At 41.7% G+C, this 13,387-nt stretch overlaps 1 protein-coding gene across 1 annotated transcript in view; it reads left to right on the top strand.

Annotated features, from left to right (window-relative positions):
- Positions 1 to 13,387, top strand: part of SERINC5 (serine incorporator 5) — a 116,712-nt gene that overhangs the window by 92,460 nt on the left and 10,865 nt on the right. Inside the window, exon 9 of the mRNA XM_010588243.3 lies at positions 10,190 to 10,256. Coding sequence (XP_010586545.1) covers positions 10,190 to 10,256 — 67 coding nt within the window. The remainder of the gene's footprint in view (positions 1 to 10,189; positions 10,257 to 13,387) is intronic.

The raw sequence follows: 13,387 nt of genomic DNA, 5'->3' as shown, positions 1-13,387 counted from the left end.
ACTGAGTTTTGTAAAATGCTTGCTTGTGTTGCAGGTTGCTCTTAAGATAACTTTTGTATAACACTGATTCTGGGTGTCTTCATGACTTAGTGACAGATTCTCCCTGTCTCATCAGGAGAGACCATGGTGACTACTTCTTGGCCTTTCGTTTTTGTTTTTCCACAAATTGCTTACTATCTACTATATATGAAGTACAATGTATGAAGCAGTGGATGGAATTCATAGCCCATATCAGGCTCGAGTCATTGATTTCAGAGAAACTGTAAAGCCACCAAAAATTTGGATCCAGATTCTCAGCTGCCCCTTTCTTGAGTAAGCTTTTCCTTCCTGAGTCTGTTATTGTTAGACTTTGGGGAAGAAATGGCAGAAACATAGGCTAATCTCATGATTTTGTCACTCAGTTTTGTTCTATATTAACTTGGGAGAATGTTTTTAAATCCAGTGAGGAAAAAGTAGCTTACTAAACTGTTTATGTAGGAATATTTCGTTTTAAAAATAAAACATGTTTATATTAGAAAACAATCCTGGAAGGAGATAACCAAAATTTTAGTAGTGGTGATATAAGGGTAAATTATTTTTTCCCTTCTTTCTAAATTTTTTTTTTTTTTTTAATTTACAACGAGCTTGCTTTTATCTTGTTTTGTTTTCATGTTTCTTTTATTATCAGAAAAAATAGTGAAGGTGTATGTTGGCGTAAAGTCATGTGTTTTTGTGGATTGCTGGATGCCTAACAGTTCAAGAAAAAAACTTTTTTTGTCTCTCAGATAAATGGAAAAAATGGCAAAAATTCTACCCTGTGCCGTGCGGAGTCCCCACATGTGGAGTTATTTTACACCATGGGATTTTCACCCTATCAGATTTTTACTATTTCTAGCAGATGTAGAAAAATCACCTTTTTGGAGTAAGAGATGATAAATATGATGTTCCTTTCAGAATTTAGAGGCATCATAATGCAGCTTGGCAAAGTCTAATCTGATATTCCCAAAAGCTGTCAGTTTTCAAGCTTGACAGCTGCTACTTAAATCTGTGTAAATGCCAATAATAAACGTTGTTACTGAATGTGGGTAATTAAGCTGCAGAACTGTAGTGCCCAGTGGAATGAGAAGATATAAAACAGCAGCTTGCACAAAGTGGAGATAAGGAATAAGCAATTTGCTCCTCTGTGGGGTGTTTCTGCAACACCCAAGCATGAACGTGATGACTGGCAGTTTATTCCTCCCAGGAGTTAGCAAAGAGGCCACGCAGGGGTTGGGTGATTAATGTTTGCTGTAATTATCTGCTGCAGCTCCAGGAGTCAGCTTTGAGAGCTTTATGCACAGATTGTCTTCGAGTTCACAGGAAAGCAAGTTCAGGCTTAGTAGGCTTTTGAAAAAGGGGGAATGCTGCTAGGGGTGGGATTCAGCCCAATGTAGGACATTTTCCAGTCATGACTTCTTGAAGCATTAAGTTTTTCTCCCAGACTCGGAGGAGTAAAATCATGGAAGGTGTTACCAGAAAAAAGTTGCAACATCTAGGTGGGAACTGCCATTTGAACATGGTTGTAGGAGTATCTAGAACGCTTAATAGAAGTTGCAGGAATGCAGAAGACTGCATGTAGAGGAACCAAAACCCAAACCAAATCTACTGCCATTGAGTCAATTCTGACTCATAGCAACCCCGTAGGGTTTCCAAGGCTATAAATCTCTACCCAAGCACACTGCCATATCTTTCTCCTGTGGAGCAGCTGGTGGTTTTGACCTGCCGGCCTTCTGGTTAGCAGTCGATTGCTTCAACCACTGTGCCACCTGGGCTCCTTGCATGTAGAGGAAAGGGAGAAGAAACCATACATTTCCCCTTTAAAAAAAAAAAAGAATGTTATTGTGTCTTCAGTGAAGGTTTACATAGCACGTTAGGCTCCCCTTCCACAATTTCTACACAAGTTGTTCAGTGACACTGGTTACATTCTTCACAAAGCATGAATGTTCTCATTACTTCTATTTTTTGTCGTTCTGTTTCCATTACTCTAGTTTCCCTGTCCCCTTACGTTCTCATTGTTGTTTTAAGGTAATTATTGACCATTTGGTCGCATATAGGTGATTTTTTGTAAAGGAGCACAGTACTTATAAAAAAAAAAAAAAAACCCATTGCCTTGGAGTCAATTCCAACTCATATGGGTGATGCTAATTATTTTTTGAGCCAATTTGTTATTTAGCTACAAGGTGACCTCAAGGGTTAGTTTTAGTTCAAGGCTTGAAGAGTATCTCAGGGAAGTAGTCTCCGAGAGTCCTCCAGTCTCAACCTGTCTGTTAAGTCTGCTTGCTTTTTTTTTTTTTAATTGAATTTGAGGTTTTGTTCCCTATTTTTCTTCCGTTCTATCAGGGCCCATCTATTGTGGCCCTGATAAGAATAATCAGTAGTTGGTAGCTAGGCACCGTCTGGTTACTCTGGTCTTAGGGTAGATGAGGCTACGGTTTGTATAGTTTATCAGTCCTGTAGACTAGTTTCTTCTTTGAATCTTTGGTAGCAATCATGCATTTTCAACGAAAGCCCAAGCTTGCCTAGGGTTGACTTTTTGTAAAGCTGTGGAGGGCTCATTGAACTCTCCTTTCACCCCTCTGTGGTGCCACCCCATCAGCTTATTCCCCCCACCTCCACACAATATACACATACTTGTTTAGGGGCTCTCACAATAACCCCCATCTTCTGTCTCTGGCTGTCTGTCCTAAGCCCTGTTTCTGGGCTCTGTCAGTATATTTCACTTTGTCTCAACTTGGAAGAAGGCTTCAACTAAAACCCTACTCCCTGGCTTTTGAGGGAGGCAACCCTTTGTCTAGAACACTGTTCATTGCTCCCAGGCATTATTACTCCACAGCTTTTTCACCTCACTGTGAAGTAGGAGGCCTTCATCTTAGCTCCTGTGCAGGTGATCTCTGATGGCTCCTTCTGTAGGCTGAGCACCTATTCCTCTCTTATGTCTGGATCCTCACTGTAACAAGACTCAGCCTCCACCAACTATTCCTTAATTTCCTCCTTGGTCTCTAGATTTTAATTGAAATTATTATTCTTTTGGCTTCAATTTCAAACTCCCAATCTGGACAGGACCCTGGAGTCAGTCAGGTTCAGTCTCGTCATTGTAAAAAATGAGGTAACTGAGGCACGGAGCCCTTTGCCATAGCCCTCTAGCTCCAGCCCCAGGAAACCTTTACTTGAGTCTCCTTTACTGGAGTATTTGGAGAGACAGGTTGATAGTTTTTTTTCTGAGGTGACTTGTAAATCAGGTCCTTCTCTGAGCTGGAAAGATAAGCTGGGTGACTTATATAATTACAGCATAAGGAGGCATTTGTGCTGTAAAATGTCCCCTGTTTCAGTTTTAGCTATGCTTAAAAGAAAAAATAATTATTTTTTAAGCTTTATAGAATAATATTCTTTTGAATACAAAGTTGGAAAAATTAAGAATCTTTATTAAATGTCAAACAATTTGCTACTTCAAAATGGAACATTTACAGGGATGTGGCAGGCCATGTTGAAGTAGGAACAAGGTTGGCATGATGACATTGGAGAGAAGATTAGAAGAACCTGAGAAAAGTTGACAAATCAAGGGAGGAGCATTAATTCTTTTGATGTGTTCTGGGCCTGCTACTTGTATGTAAGAAAAAAGGGAGGGGAGTTTGTGTCTTTATTAAATCCTGCCACTCCCTAACCTGCCAGCAGGAAATGTTCATGACTCTGCATTCGGAGATATGTTGTGGCCCCTCACCCCCATCCCACTCTCATAGGACTGTGGTCCCCTCTGGGAACCTCAAGTCAGACTGCATAGGACAGTGAGAACATGATTAAACTTCATCACACAAAAGCTGGGAACAGTCACAAGCCTGCCCTGTAAATTTGTTGCGGGGTAGGGGATGGGGAATGCAGAAACTGTGGTCTCCAATAGGAAACTCTGGATGTGTTCTTTAGGTATTTTCTGTGATCCAGGGGACTTCAGCCAGCTCTAAGAGCATCGGAAGCAGGTGTGTAGGGCACCTGCATTGTGAGTTATTCTGCCAATGTGGAAGGGGTTCTGGGCACTGCAGGAGTTCCCAGGTGTTGGTGGGGGGAGGGCAGACATTGTTTTAGTTGTCCCAGGGTTAGCATTTAGTGGGTGGGGGCAGACATATTCAACACGCTGCAGCGTATTAGACATCCTATCACAGTGAAGCAGTGTTGCAACAAAATGCTGCTAGTCTCCATCCACCCACACCACTGCCCTACTCCCACCTCAGGAAATAGTGGGTTAAAGTCTCGCATACCTTAGTCCTGAGAGAGAAGAAGTTAATGGATAACCTAGAAATTGTTTTATGGCAACTTTGTTGCACTCGCTGAGCAGATGGGGCTTAGTAGTAGCCAGAATGCAGGTAATAAGAATTTCATAGGCTAAAGAGCTTGTAAGAATAATATACTGAAACCTGTGAGAGCCAGAACTCACCAGACTGCCTTGTTTTTTCTGTCTCACAGGTTGTCTACCTTTGACAGGGTGTAGTCTTATCACTATTTTATCACTCTCTGTTGGTGGAAAATAACTTGTGTTGTCCTTCTCTAGCAGGTTTCCACCTTACACTATTTCCAGTTTTCACAGGTTTTACTGTTTCCTTGAAAATATTTAAGTAGAATGTTTGTTGAGGAAATGCCATGACTGAATAAAGACCTTATCTTAAGGTAACATCTACATGTAGCAGTCATATTGTCACCAGTGATGGACTGAATGTAGGCATTTTTAGAAATAAAAACCAATCCTCCCCCATTAGTGCTCAGTGATGGTTGGAATAGAGTGGCAAATCTGCCAGAATGAAAAGCAAGGATGAAAAACATCTTTTAGGTGAAAATTTCAAATATTAATATCTTTAAAAAATTTTTTTTTCCTGAAAACTATACACTGTACTCACCATGCATCTGTCAGTTTGTTTTACTGTGGTAGTTGTGTATTGCCATGATGCTAGAAGCTGTGCCACCAGTATTTCAAATTCTAGCAGGGTCATCCATGATGGACAGATTTCACCTTCTTCCTAGGAAGAAGGACCTGGCGGTCCACTTCTGAAAAAATTGGCCCATGAAAACCTTATGAATAGCAGCAGAACATTTTCTTGTATAGAAGATGAGCCTCTCAAGTTGGGGGCTCAAAATACACCTGGAGAAGAGCTGCCTCTTTAAAGTAGAGTTGACCTCAATAATGTGGATGGAGTCAAGCTTTTGGCACTTTCATTTGCTGAGATGGCACGACTCAAAAAGAGAAGAAACAGTTGCAAAGACCCATTAATAATCAGAATGTGGAAGGTATGAGGTATGAACCTAAGAAAATTGGAAGTCCTCCAAAGTGAAATGGATCGCATAAAGATTGATAGATACCCTAGGCATCAGTGAGCTGAAATAGACTGGTCTTGGCCACTTTGAATCAGACAACCATACGGTCTGCTATGCCAAGAATGACAAATTGAGGAGGAATGTCATTGCAGTCATCATTGAAAAGAACATTTAAGTGATAGGATAATATCTATATGCCTACAAGAATATGAGTCGGAATCGACTCGACGGCACTGGGTTCTGGGCCTACAAGAAAGACCATTAATACAGCTATTATTCAAATTTATGAACCAACCACTAATGCCAAAGATGAAGACATTGACAATTTTTATCAACTCCTGCAGTCTGAACTTGATCAAACATTCAATTAGGATACATTGATAATTACTGGGAATGTAAAAGTTGGAAACAAAGAAGGATCAGTAGTTGGAAAATATGGCCTTGGTGATAGAAAGGATGCCAGAGATTGCATAATAGAATTTTGAGAGACCAGCCACTTCTTCATTGGAAGTACCTTTTTTCAACCACAAAAATGGCGACTGTACACGTGGACCTCGCCAGATGGAATACACAGAAATCAAAATTGACTGTATCTGTGGAAACAAATGGTGGATAAGCTCACCATCAACAGTCAGAACAAGGCCAGGGGCCGACTGCAAAACAGACCATCACTTGCTTGTATGCAGGTTCAAGTTGAAGCTGAAGAAAATTAGAGCAACACTACAAGAGCCAAAGTATGACCTTGAGTATATCCCACCTGAATTTAAAGACCATCTCAAGAGTAGATTTAACCCATTGAACACTAATGATGGAAAACCAGATGACTTGTGGGATGACGCCAAGGACATCATACATGAAGAAAGCAAGAGGTCATTAAAAAGACAGGAAAGAAAGAAAAGACCAAAATGGATGTCAGGAGAGACTCTGAAACTTGCTCTTGGGCACAGAGTAGCTAAAGTGAACAGAAGAAATGAAGTAAAAGAGCTGAACAGAATATTTCAAAGGGCTGCTTGAGAAGGCAAAGTATTAGGATGAAATGTGCAAAGACCTGGAATTAGAAAACCAAAAGGGAAGAACATGCTAAGCATTTCTTAAGCCGAAAAAACCAAAGAAAAAATTCAAGACTGGAGTTACAATTTTGAAGTACTCTTTAGGGAAATTATTCAACAGGAAGACAGCAATAAAAGAAGATGGAAGGAGTACACAAAATCACTACAGGAAATAGAATTGGTCAATGTTCAGCCATTTCAGGAGGTAGCATATGATCAAGAACTGATGATACGGAAGGAAGAAGTGCAAGCTGTACTGAAGGGAATGGCAAAAAACAAGGCTCCAGAAATTGACAGATTACCAACTGAGATGTTTCCACAAACAGATGCAGCTCTGGAACTGCTCACTTATCTATGTCAGGAAATTTGGAAGACAGCTATCTGGCCAATCTGCTGGAAGAGATCCATATTTGTGCCCATTCCAAAGAAAGGTGATCCAACCAAATGTGGAAATTATCCAACGGTATTATTAATATCACATGGAAGTAAAATTTTGCTGAAGATAATTTGAAATTAGTTGCAGCAGTACATTGACAGGAACCACCGGAAATTTAAGCCAGATTCAGAAGAGGACGTGGAACCAGGGATATCACTGCAGACATAAGATGGATCGTGCCTGAAAGCAGAGAATACCAGAAGGACGTTCACCTGTGTTTTATTGACTATGCACAGGCATTTGTATAGACCATAACAAACTATGGATAACATTGCGAAGAATGGGAATTCCAGAACACTTAATTGTGCTCATGCAGAACCTGTATATTGACCAAGAGGCATTTGTTCAGAACAAGGGGATACTGCGTGGTTTTAAGTCAGGAAAAGTATGTGTCAGGGTTGTATCCTTTCACCACACTTAGTCTGTATGCTGAGCAGACAATTCAAGAAGCTGGACTGTATGAAGAATGGGGCATCAGGATTGGAGGAAGACTAACTAATAACCTGCAATAGGCAAATCGCACAACTTTGCTTGCTGAAAGTGAAGACGACCTGAAGCACTATACTGCTGATGAAGATTAAAGGCCATAGCCTTCAGTATGTATTATACAACATAAAGGAAACAAAAATTCTCACAACTGGACCAGTAAGCAACCGCATGATAAATGGAGAATATTGAAGTTGTCAAGGATTTCATTTTACTTGGATCAACAGTCAGCGCCCATGAAAGCAGCAGTCAAGAAGTCAAACAACATATATTGTATTATATTGTGCTGCAAAAGACCTCTTTAAGGTGTTAAAAAGCAAAGATGTCACTCTGGGGGCTAAGGTATGCCTGAACCAAACCATGATATTTTCAGTTACGTCATTTGCATGTGAAAGCTGGAGAATGAATTTAAAAAAACCAGTGCAAGGAAAACCAAAGAAGAATTCATGCCTTTGAATTATGTTTTTGGTGAAGAATATTGAATCTACCATGGAATTCCAGAGGAATGAACAAATCTGCCTTAGAAGAAGTACAGCCAGAATGCTCCTTGGAAGCAAGGGTGGCAAGACTTTGTCTCATGCACTTTGGACATGTTATCAGGAGAGACCAATCCTTGGAGAAAGACATCATGCTTGGTAAAGTCGTGGGTCAGCAAAAAAGAGGAAGATCCTCAAAGAGACAGATTGACTCAGTGGCCACAACAATGGGCTCAAACATAACAATTGTGACGATGGTGTGGGATTGGACAGTGTTTTGTTCTGTTGTACATAGGGTCACTATGAGTAGGAACTGACTCCACGGCACCTAACAACAACAATATACTATACTAAATCGTAATTCCTATGTGTTGAGGGCATAAAATTCCTAACTGCAGGAGCAAGCTGTTGTGTGTTTCCTGGATGCACTGCCTTTGGGAAATATTTCTATCAATCCTCCGAATAGGCTAAGAACTGTGAAGTGGGAGTGGAGTAGGTATGTATTAGCATCCATATGTTCAAAGTAGAAGTGAAAGTGATGTGGTTATAGTTGATGGGACCACAAAATAAGAATTGCATCTTCATCACAGAGGACCTCTTTGTGAGGAAGGCTTTTTACTGTTTATTTGCATCACATCGATCTCTTTGCTGCTTGGGAGAGAGGATAAGGATGGGCAGGGAAGGCAGTGTTGCCTTGTGTGGTTTATTTGGCTTCTACTTCTCCACTAGCAGACTAGCTTCTTGAGCAATATTCCCCCACCTGTCTCCATGCTAACTAATAAGCTCCGTGAGGACAGGGATTGTTACCTTTTTGTTCCTGGTGAATCCCCAGTGCTTAGTGCAGACCATGATGCATAGCAGGCGCTCAGTAAGTATACAGTTAGCTAGAACCCTAGTGTTTAAACCGTCTCCTATTTATTTTGTTGGTGAGGAAGGGATATCTGCCCTAGGGTTATGGGGATGGTCAAGCACATGACCCCTGACACTGGACAAAGAGATTGACTGCGATTTATTAGTCATACGTACTCACGGGTAGGGGGTGGAGGGTGAGGGGTGGGGAGATGGACACTGCAGGCCGGATTTGGCCACAGAGGGTTTGCATCCAGGAAAGAGTGAACAACGAAGGGCTGTGGGAGGCAGGCTTTGCAGTATCAAGGGGGCAGGGTGCCCCGAGGTGCCATCGTGAGGATGTGATTGGCTTCTTTGAATAATTCCGTGGGCTGGTCGGGAAGTGAAACCAGCTACTCAGGAGTAAGTAGGAACTGCACTTGGTCCTTTCTCTAAGGGGGTTGTTTGGCTGTGGGACCCTATCTGTGGGAGGGGAACTTGTGGTTAGGCCATTTGAGGCCCTCTGTATTTTACCAGAGGTCAAGGCAGCATATAAAGTTGAACCTTAATTTTAGTAGCTTATCTTTTGTGTACATTTCTAGTTGCTTAAAATAGTCCAGGTTTTTGTTTTTCAGGAAAAAAAAAAAAAACTTATACTCCAGTAAGCCAAATTTACATAACATTTTACCTCTGTCCTCCTGTTGAGTCAGTTCTGACTCACAGTAACCCTATAGCAACCCAGAGTATAACTGCCCCATAGGGTTTTCCAGGCTGAAAATCTTTACCGAAGCAGACTGCCACATCATTCTCCTGGGGAGCAGCTGGTTGGTTGGAACTGCTGAACTTTCAGTTGGCAGCCGAGAGCTTAACCATTGCGTCACTAGGGCTCCTTTTTACCTCTCCAAAACCCTGTTGCTGTCGAGTTGATTTGAACTCATAGTGACCCTGTAGGACAGAGTAGAACTGCCCCACGGGGTTTCCAAAGAGAGACTGGTAGACTCGAACTGCCAGCCTTTTGGTTAGCAGCAAAGCTCTTAACCACTGCGCCATCAGGGCTCCTTCTCTAGGTATGGGGAACGTGGTAGGAAGATATTTTTGTCATACTGTCAACTACTCTATTGAATTTTCAAGCAGGAAATTTTGTTTTGTCATAGACTGATTACCTCTCAGTAAATAATCATGACCTTTGCTTTTTATTGCTTTCTCTGGGTTCTTTTGTTGATTTTGATCTCCTCTAACTGAAATTAGTCAGAGGGATGGCAAAGGTAAAAGTTACATCAGAAAATTCTTTTGGCATTTGAAGGGAGAGAGATGAAAACCAACATATAGGAACAAAAGATATCTTATTTCTTTACCTACGCAAACTTCTCTTTGCTTAAAATGACCTAATGCAATCCATGTAAAAAGCCATCAGCTATAGAGTCGGTTAGCCAATTTTGGAATACGGTAAGATGTGAAGATAGAGGACATTTATTTAAGTAACCAGCCTTGTGGGCTACAAAAAAAAGTGAGCCTCAAATTAGAGCATTGGTCAGGCAGCTGTCCCTTTCCTTCATTGTGATATAATATGCCATGATGATTTTTTGCTTGTTTCTTAGTTTGACATCGACAACAAGGTGGAGTTCTGATGCGCTGCAAGGGCGATATGCAGCTCCTGAGCTAGAGGTAAAGCTCATTTCCTTTTCTTGCCTTGCTTCATCTCTGAAGATGCATTTTTTTCATGAAGGCTTTTTGTGTTTATTTGTATCTGTATTGATCTGCATTTTGTGATCCTGTTTCTCTTCTTGAAAAGGAAGAATAAGATTGTTTAAGAGAGTAAAAAGACCAGACTTAATTAGACTGGGGGGTCCCCTGAGGTCATGGCCCGCGGACTCTCTGTTGGCCCAAAACTAAAACCATTCTTGAAGCTAACTCTTCAGACAAAGATTAGACTGGAATATAAGACATAAAATGATACTGGTGAGGAGTGAGCTTCTTGGCTCAAGTAGACACATGAGACTATGTGGGCAGCTCCTGTCTGGAGGCGAGATGAGAAGGCAGAGGGAGACAGAAGCTGGCTGAATGCACACAGGAAATACAGGGTGGAGAGGAGGAGTGTGCTGTCACATTGTAGGGAGAGCGCCTAGGGTCACATAACAATGTGCGAATAAGTTTTTGTATGAGAGACTGACTTCAACTGTAAACTTTCACTTAAAGCACAATTAAAAAAAGGCAAAAAAAAAAAAAAAGAGTGCACCAAAAAAAAGATTGTTTAAGAGAAAAAGAAATGTTGTCTTGTACATACTGTAGGGTTAACTTATATCAATTCTTGATTCTCCTTCAACAAAGTTGGCTTCTTGAGCAGCATCCTGCTGCTCACCTCCCATCAGAGGCATGGGTAAACCTTATCAAGCTGCACCCTGCTCTTTTTCTCTGATGTGCATAGTTTTTTAACTTCCATTCATCTGTTTTATACCCACCTGTGTCCTCCTTAGCATGCCTATAAAATTATGTAATAAATATTCTGGAGAAAGATGGGGAAGAGAAGAGAACCAGCATCCATTAAGTTTCTGCTCTGTGCCAGACACTGCGCCGAGCATTTTATTAATTCATTTAACTGCACAACAGTCCCAGCAAGTAGGTGTTTCACTGAGTAAAGAATTTTGAACAGTAAATACATTAGTGTCAGGATTGTGAGGCTTTTTACCTTCGCATATAAAGAATTGAGGTGGTCCACAGCTGCCCATTGGTTGGCAAAATGTTATTTTCTTATTCGTTCAAAATTCTTTTCTAGAACTCTGTGGAACATCTGGAGTCCCTGGGTGGTGTAAGTGGTTAATGTGCCTGCTGCTAACCGAAAGGTTGGTGGTTCGAGTCCACGCAGAGACGCCTCAGAAGAAAGACGTGGTGATCTACTTCTGAAAAATAAGCCATTAAAAACCCTATGGAGCACAGTGCTACTCTGACACATATGGGGTTCCCCTGATTGGGAATCAACTCTATGGCAACTGGTTTTTTTGTTTGTTTGTTTATGGAACATAAAGCCAAAGACCTAATCTAATGGAGGCACCAGTAGACTCAACAGTGGCCCCAAAATGGAAAGAACTGGGGGTTCCAGTGAAGGCTAGGACGTTAGACTTGCCGTCTGCCAGGCACTGTTCTAAGCTCTGCACATGTGATTTCATTTAGTCAACATAAAACCCAATGAGGTGCTATTATTATCTCCATTTTATAGAGGGGGAAACAGAAACGTAAGTTATTTAAAACCCTACAGGTTTCCATTTGTCAGGATCTAAACTGTACTCTGCAGTTCTGATTCTGTGTTCTTAGCCATTGAAGCCCAAGAGCTCAGCTGCCAGGGTCTCCTGGTCCTTGCTGCTGACCCTGCCTGGAATCTGGCCACTGGTTGCATTCTAATAGCTTTCTCTGGATGAGGGCAGCCTGTTATCTATCCAGATACCGGCACTTTACTCTGCAGCTGGGTCTCAGGGGATGGTGTTTCCTGCACCTGACCTGGAGATAGTTAAGAAGGGTTGTCAGCCTGCCAGCATTGTTCACCGGTTCTTTTTGTCACAGTAAGAGGGGAGAAAACCGCTGAGTTTGAATAGGTTACTGCCTGTTATTCTGAAGAAAATTGTCTCTAGAAGGCAGACGATTGTTCTACCACTGACTGGGTGACCACCTGCTGAGATTGTAAGCTTGCAGTTTCAATATCCCTATTGTGTACAGAGTTAAAGCTCAAAGAACAGCAAGTCTCTAAGTTAGATTTAAGAGCAGGAAGTGAGAAAGTTTTTTCTTCTGCTCATTCCGAGGAAAACCATCCCCATGTATCCTTCTGACCCGAAGAGCATGCAGAAAGGAAGGTGGCTAGCTCTCCTTGCATCACGTTTCACAGGATCTACCCTTGAAACAGAGAGTTAGTACTTTCTCATGGTAACTTGAGCCTTAAAAACAAGGAGGGCCTTAGTACATGATGTCTTGGCTTACTGAATGAGATTAGTGAGTCTTAGACAGCGTCACCTAGTCCAAGGTTCTGTCAAGGCTACCACTACCTCTGTTACAAGTTTTCTTGCCATGCAGGGTGGAAACACAGGTTTGCCTGGCAATGCATAAATGGGATGACGGCTCAAGCTCCCTCAGCCTCTGTGCTTTGCAGTTCAGATATCTTCAGCCAGAATGTATCAAGGATCCAGCGCTTGCTGGACTGTCTTCGTACATGTAGTGTTTCCTACCTTGTTTGCCAGAATCCTTCTGGACACACGTAGTAAGTTATTTTTTTTTATAACCTGATAGTTTTAATTAAGAATATTGTCTTGAGTAGGTAAGAAACATGGTATGAAATGCCAGAGGTGCCAAAGACTCTTCAGTGGAAAGCCTCCCATCCACGGTTGTCCCTGGGGGCACCCACCTCTGTTCCCTGGAGGCAGCCAGTTCAGCCCCCTGATATTAACAGGAAATCTGGGTAGGCCTCCTGCTTCCGAATTCCTTAGCTTTTACAATTTCAGATTCTGTCAGCTCCACCGTCTCCCAGATAACACATGTTACATAGCACCTATTGTGGCTTTTAGACCTTGGAGCCGCTGTGCTATGCTGCATTTGTGTACCAGCTGTCACTGAGCTAGTTTTGTGACCTCAGGCTAGTTATTTAACCTGCCTAAAATTTTTTTAAACCTGAGTTTCCTCAGCTGTAAACAGAATAAGAATCCCAGCCTCATAGGTTTAAGAGGATTAGCACATAAAACAAAGCACCGGAAGGTGAGTTCCATGGGAATAGGGACCTTGTCTTATTCACTTCATGTTGCAGGTTGAGGCCTCCA

This window comes from Loxodonta africana, chromosome 2, assembly GCF_030014295.1.
Source record: "Loxodonta africana isolate mLoxAfr1 chromosome 2, mLoxAfr1.hap2, whole genome shotgun sequence".
In the NCBI taxonomy this organism is placed as follows: Eukaryota; Metazoa; Chordata; class Mammalia; order Proboscidea; family Elephantidae; genus Loxodonta; species Loxodonta africana.
The sequence above is the reverse complement of the archived record's forward strand: the minus strand, read 5'-3'. Positions and strand labels throughout refer to the sequence as shown.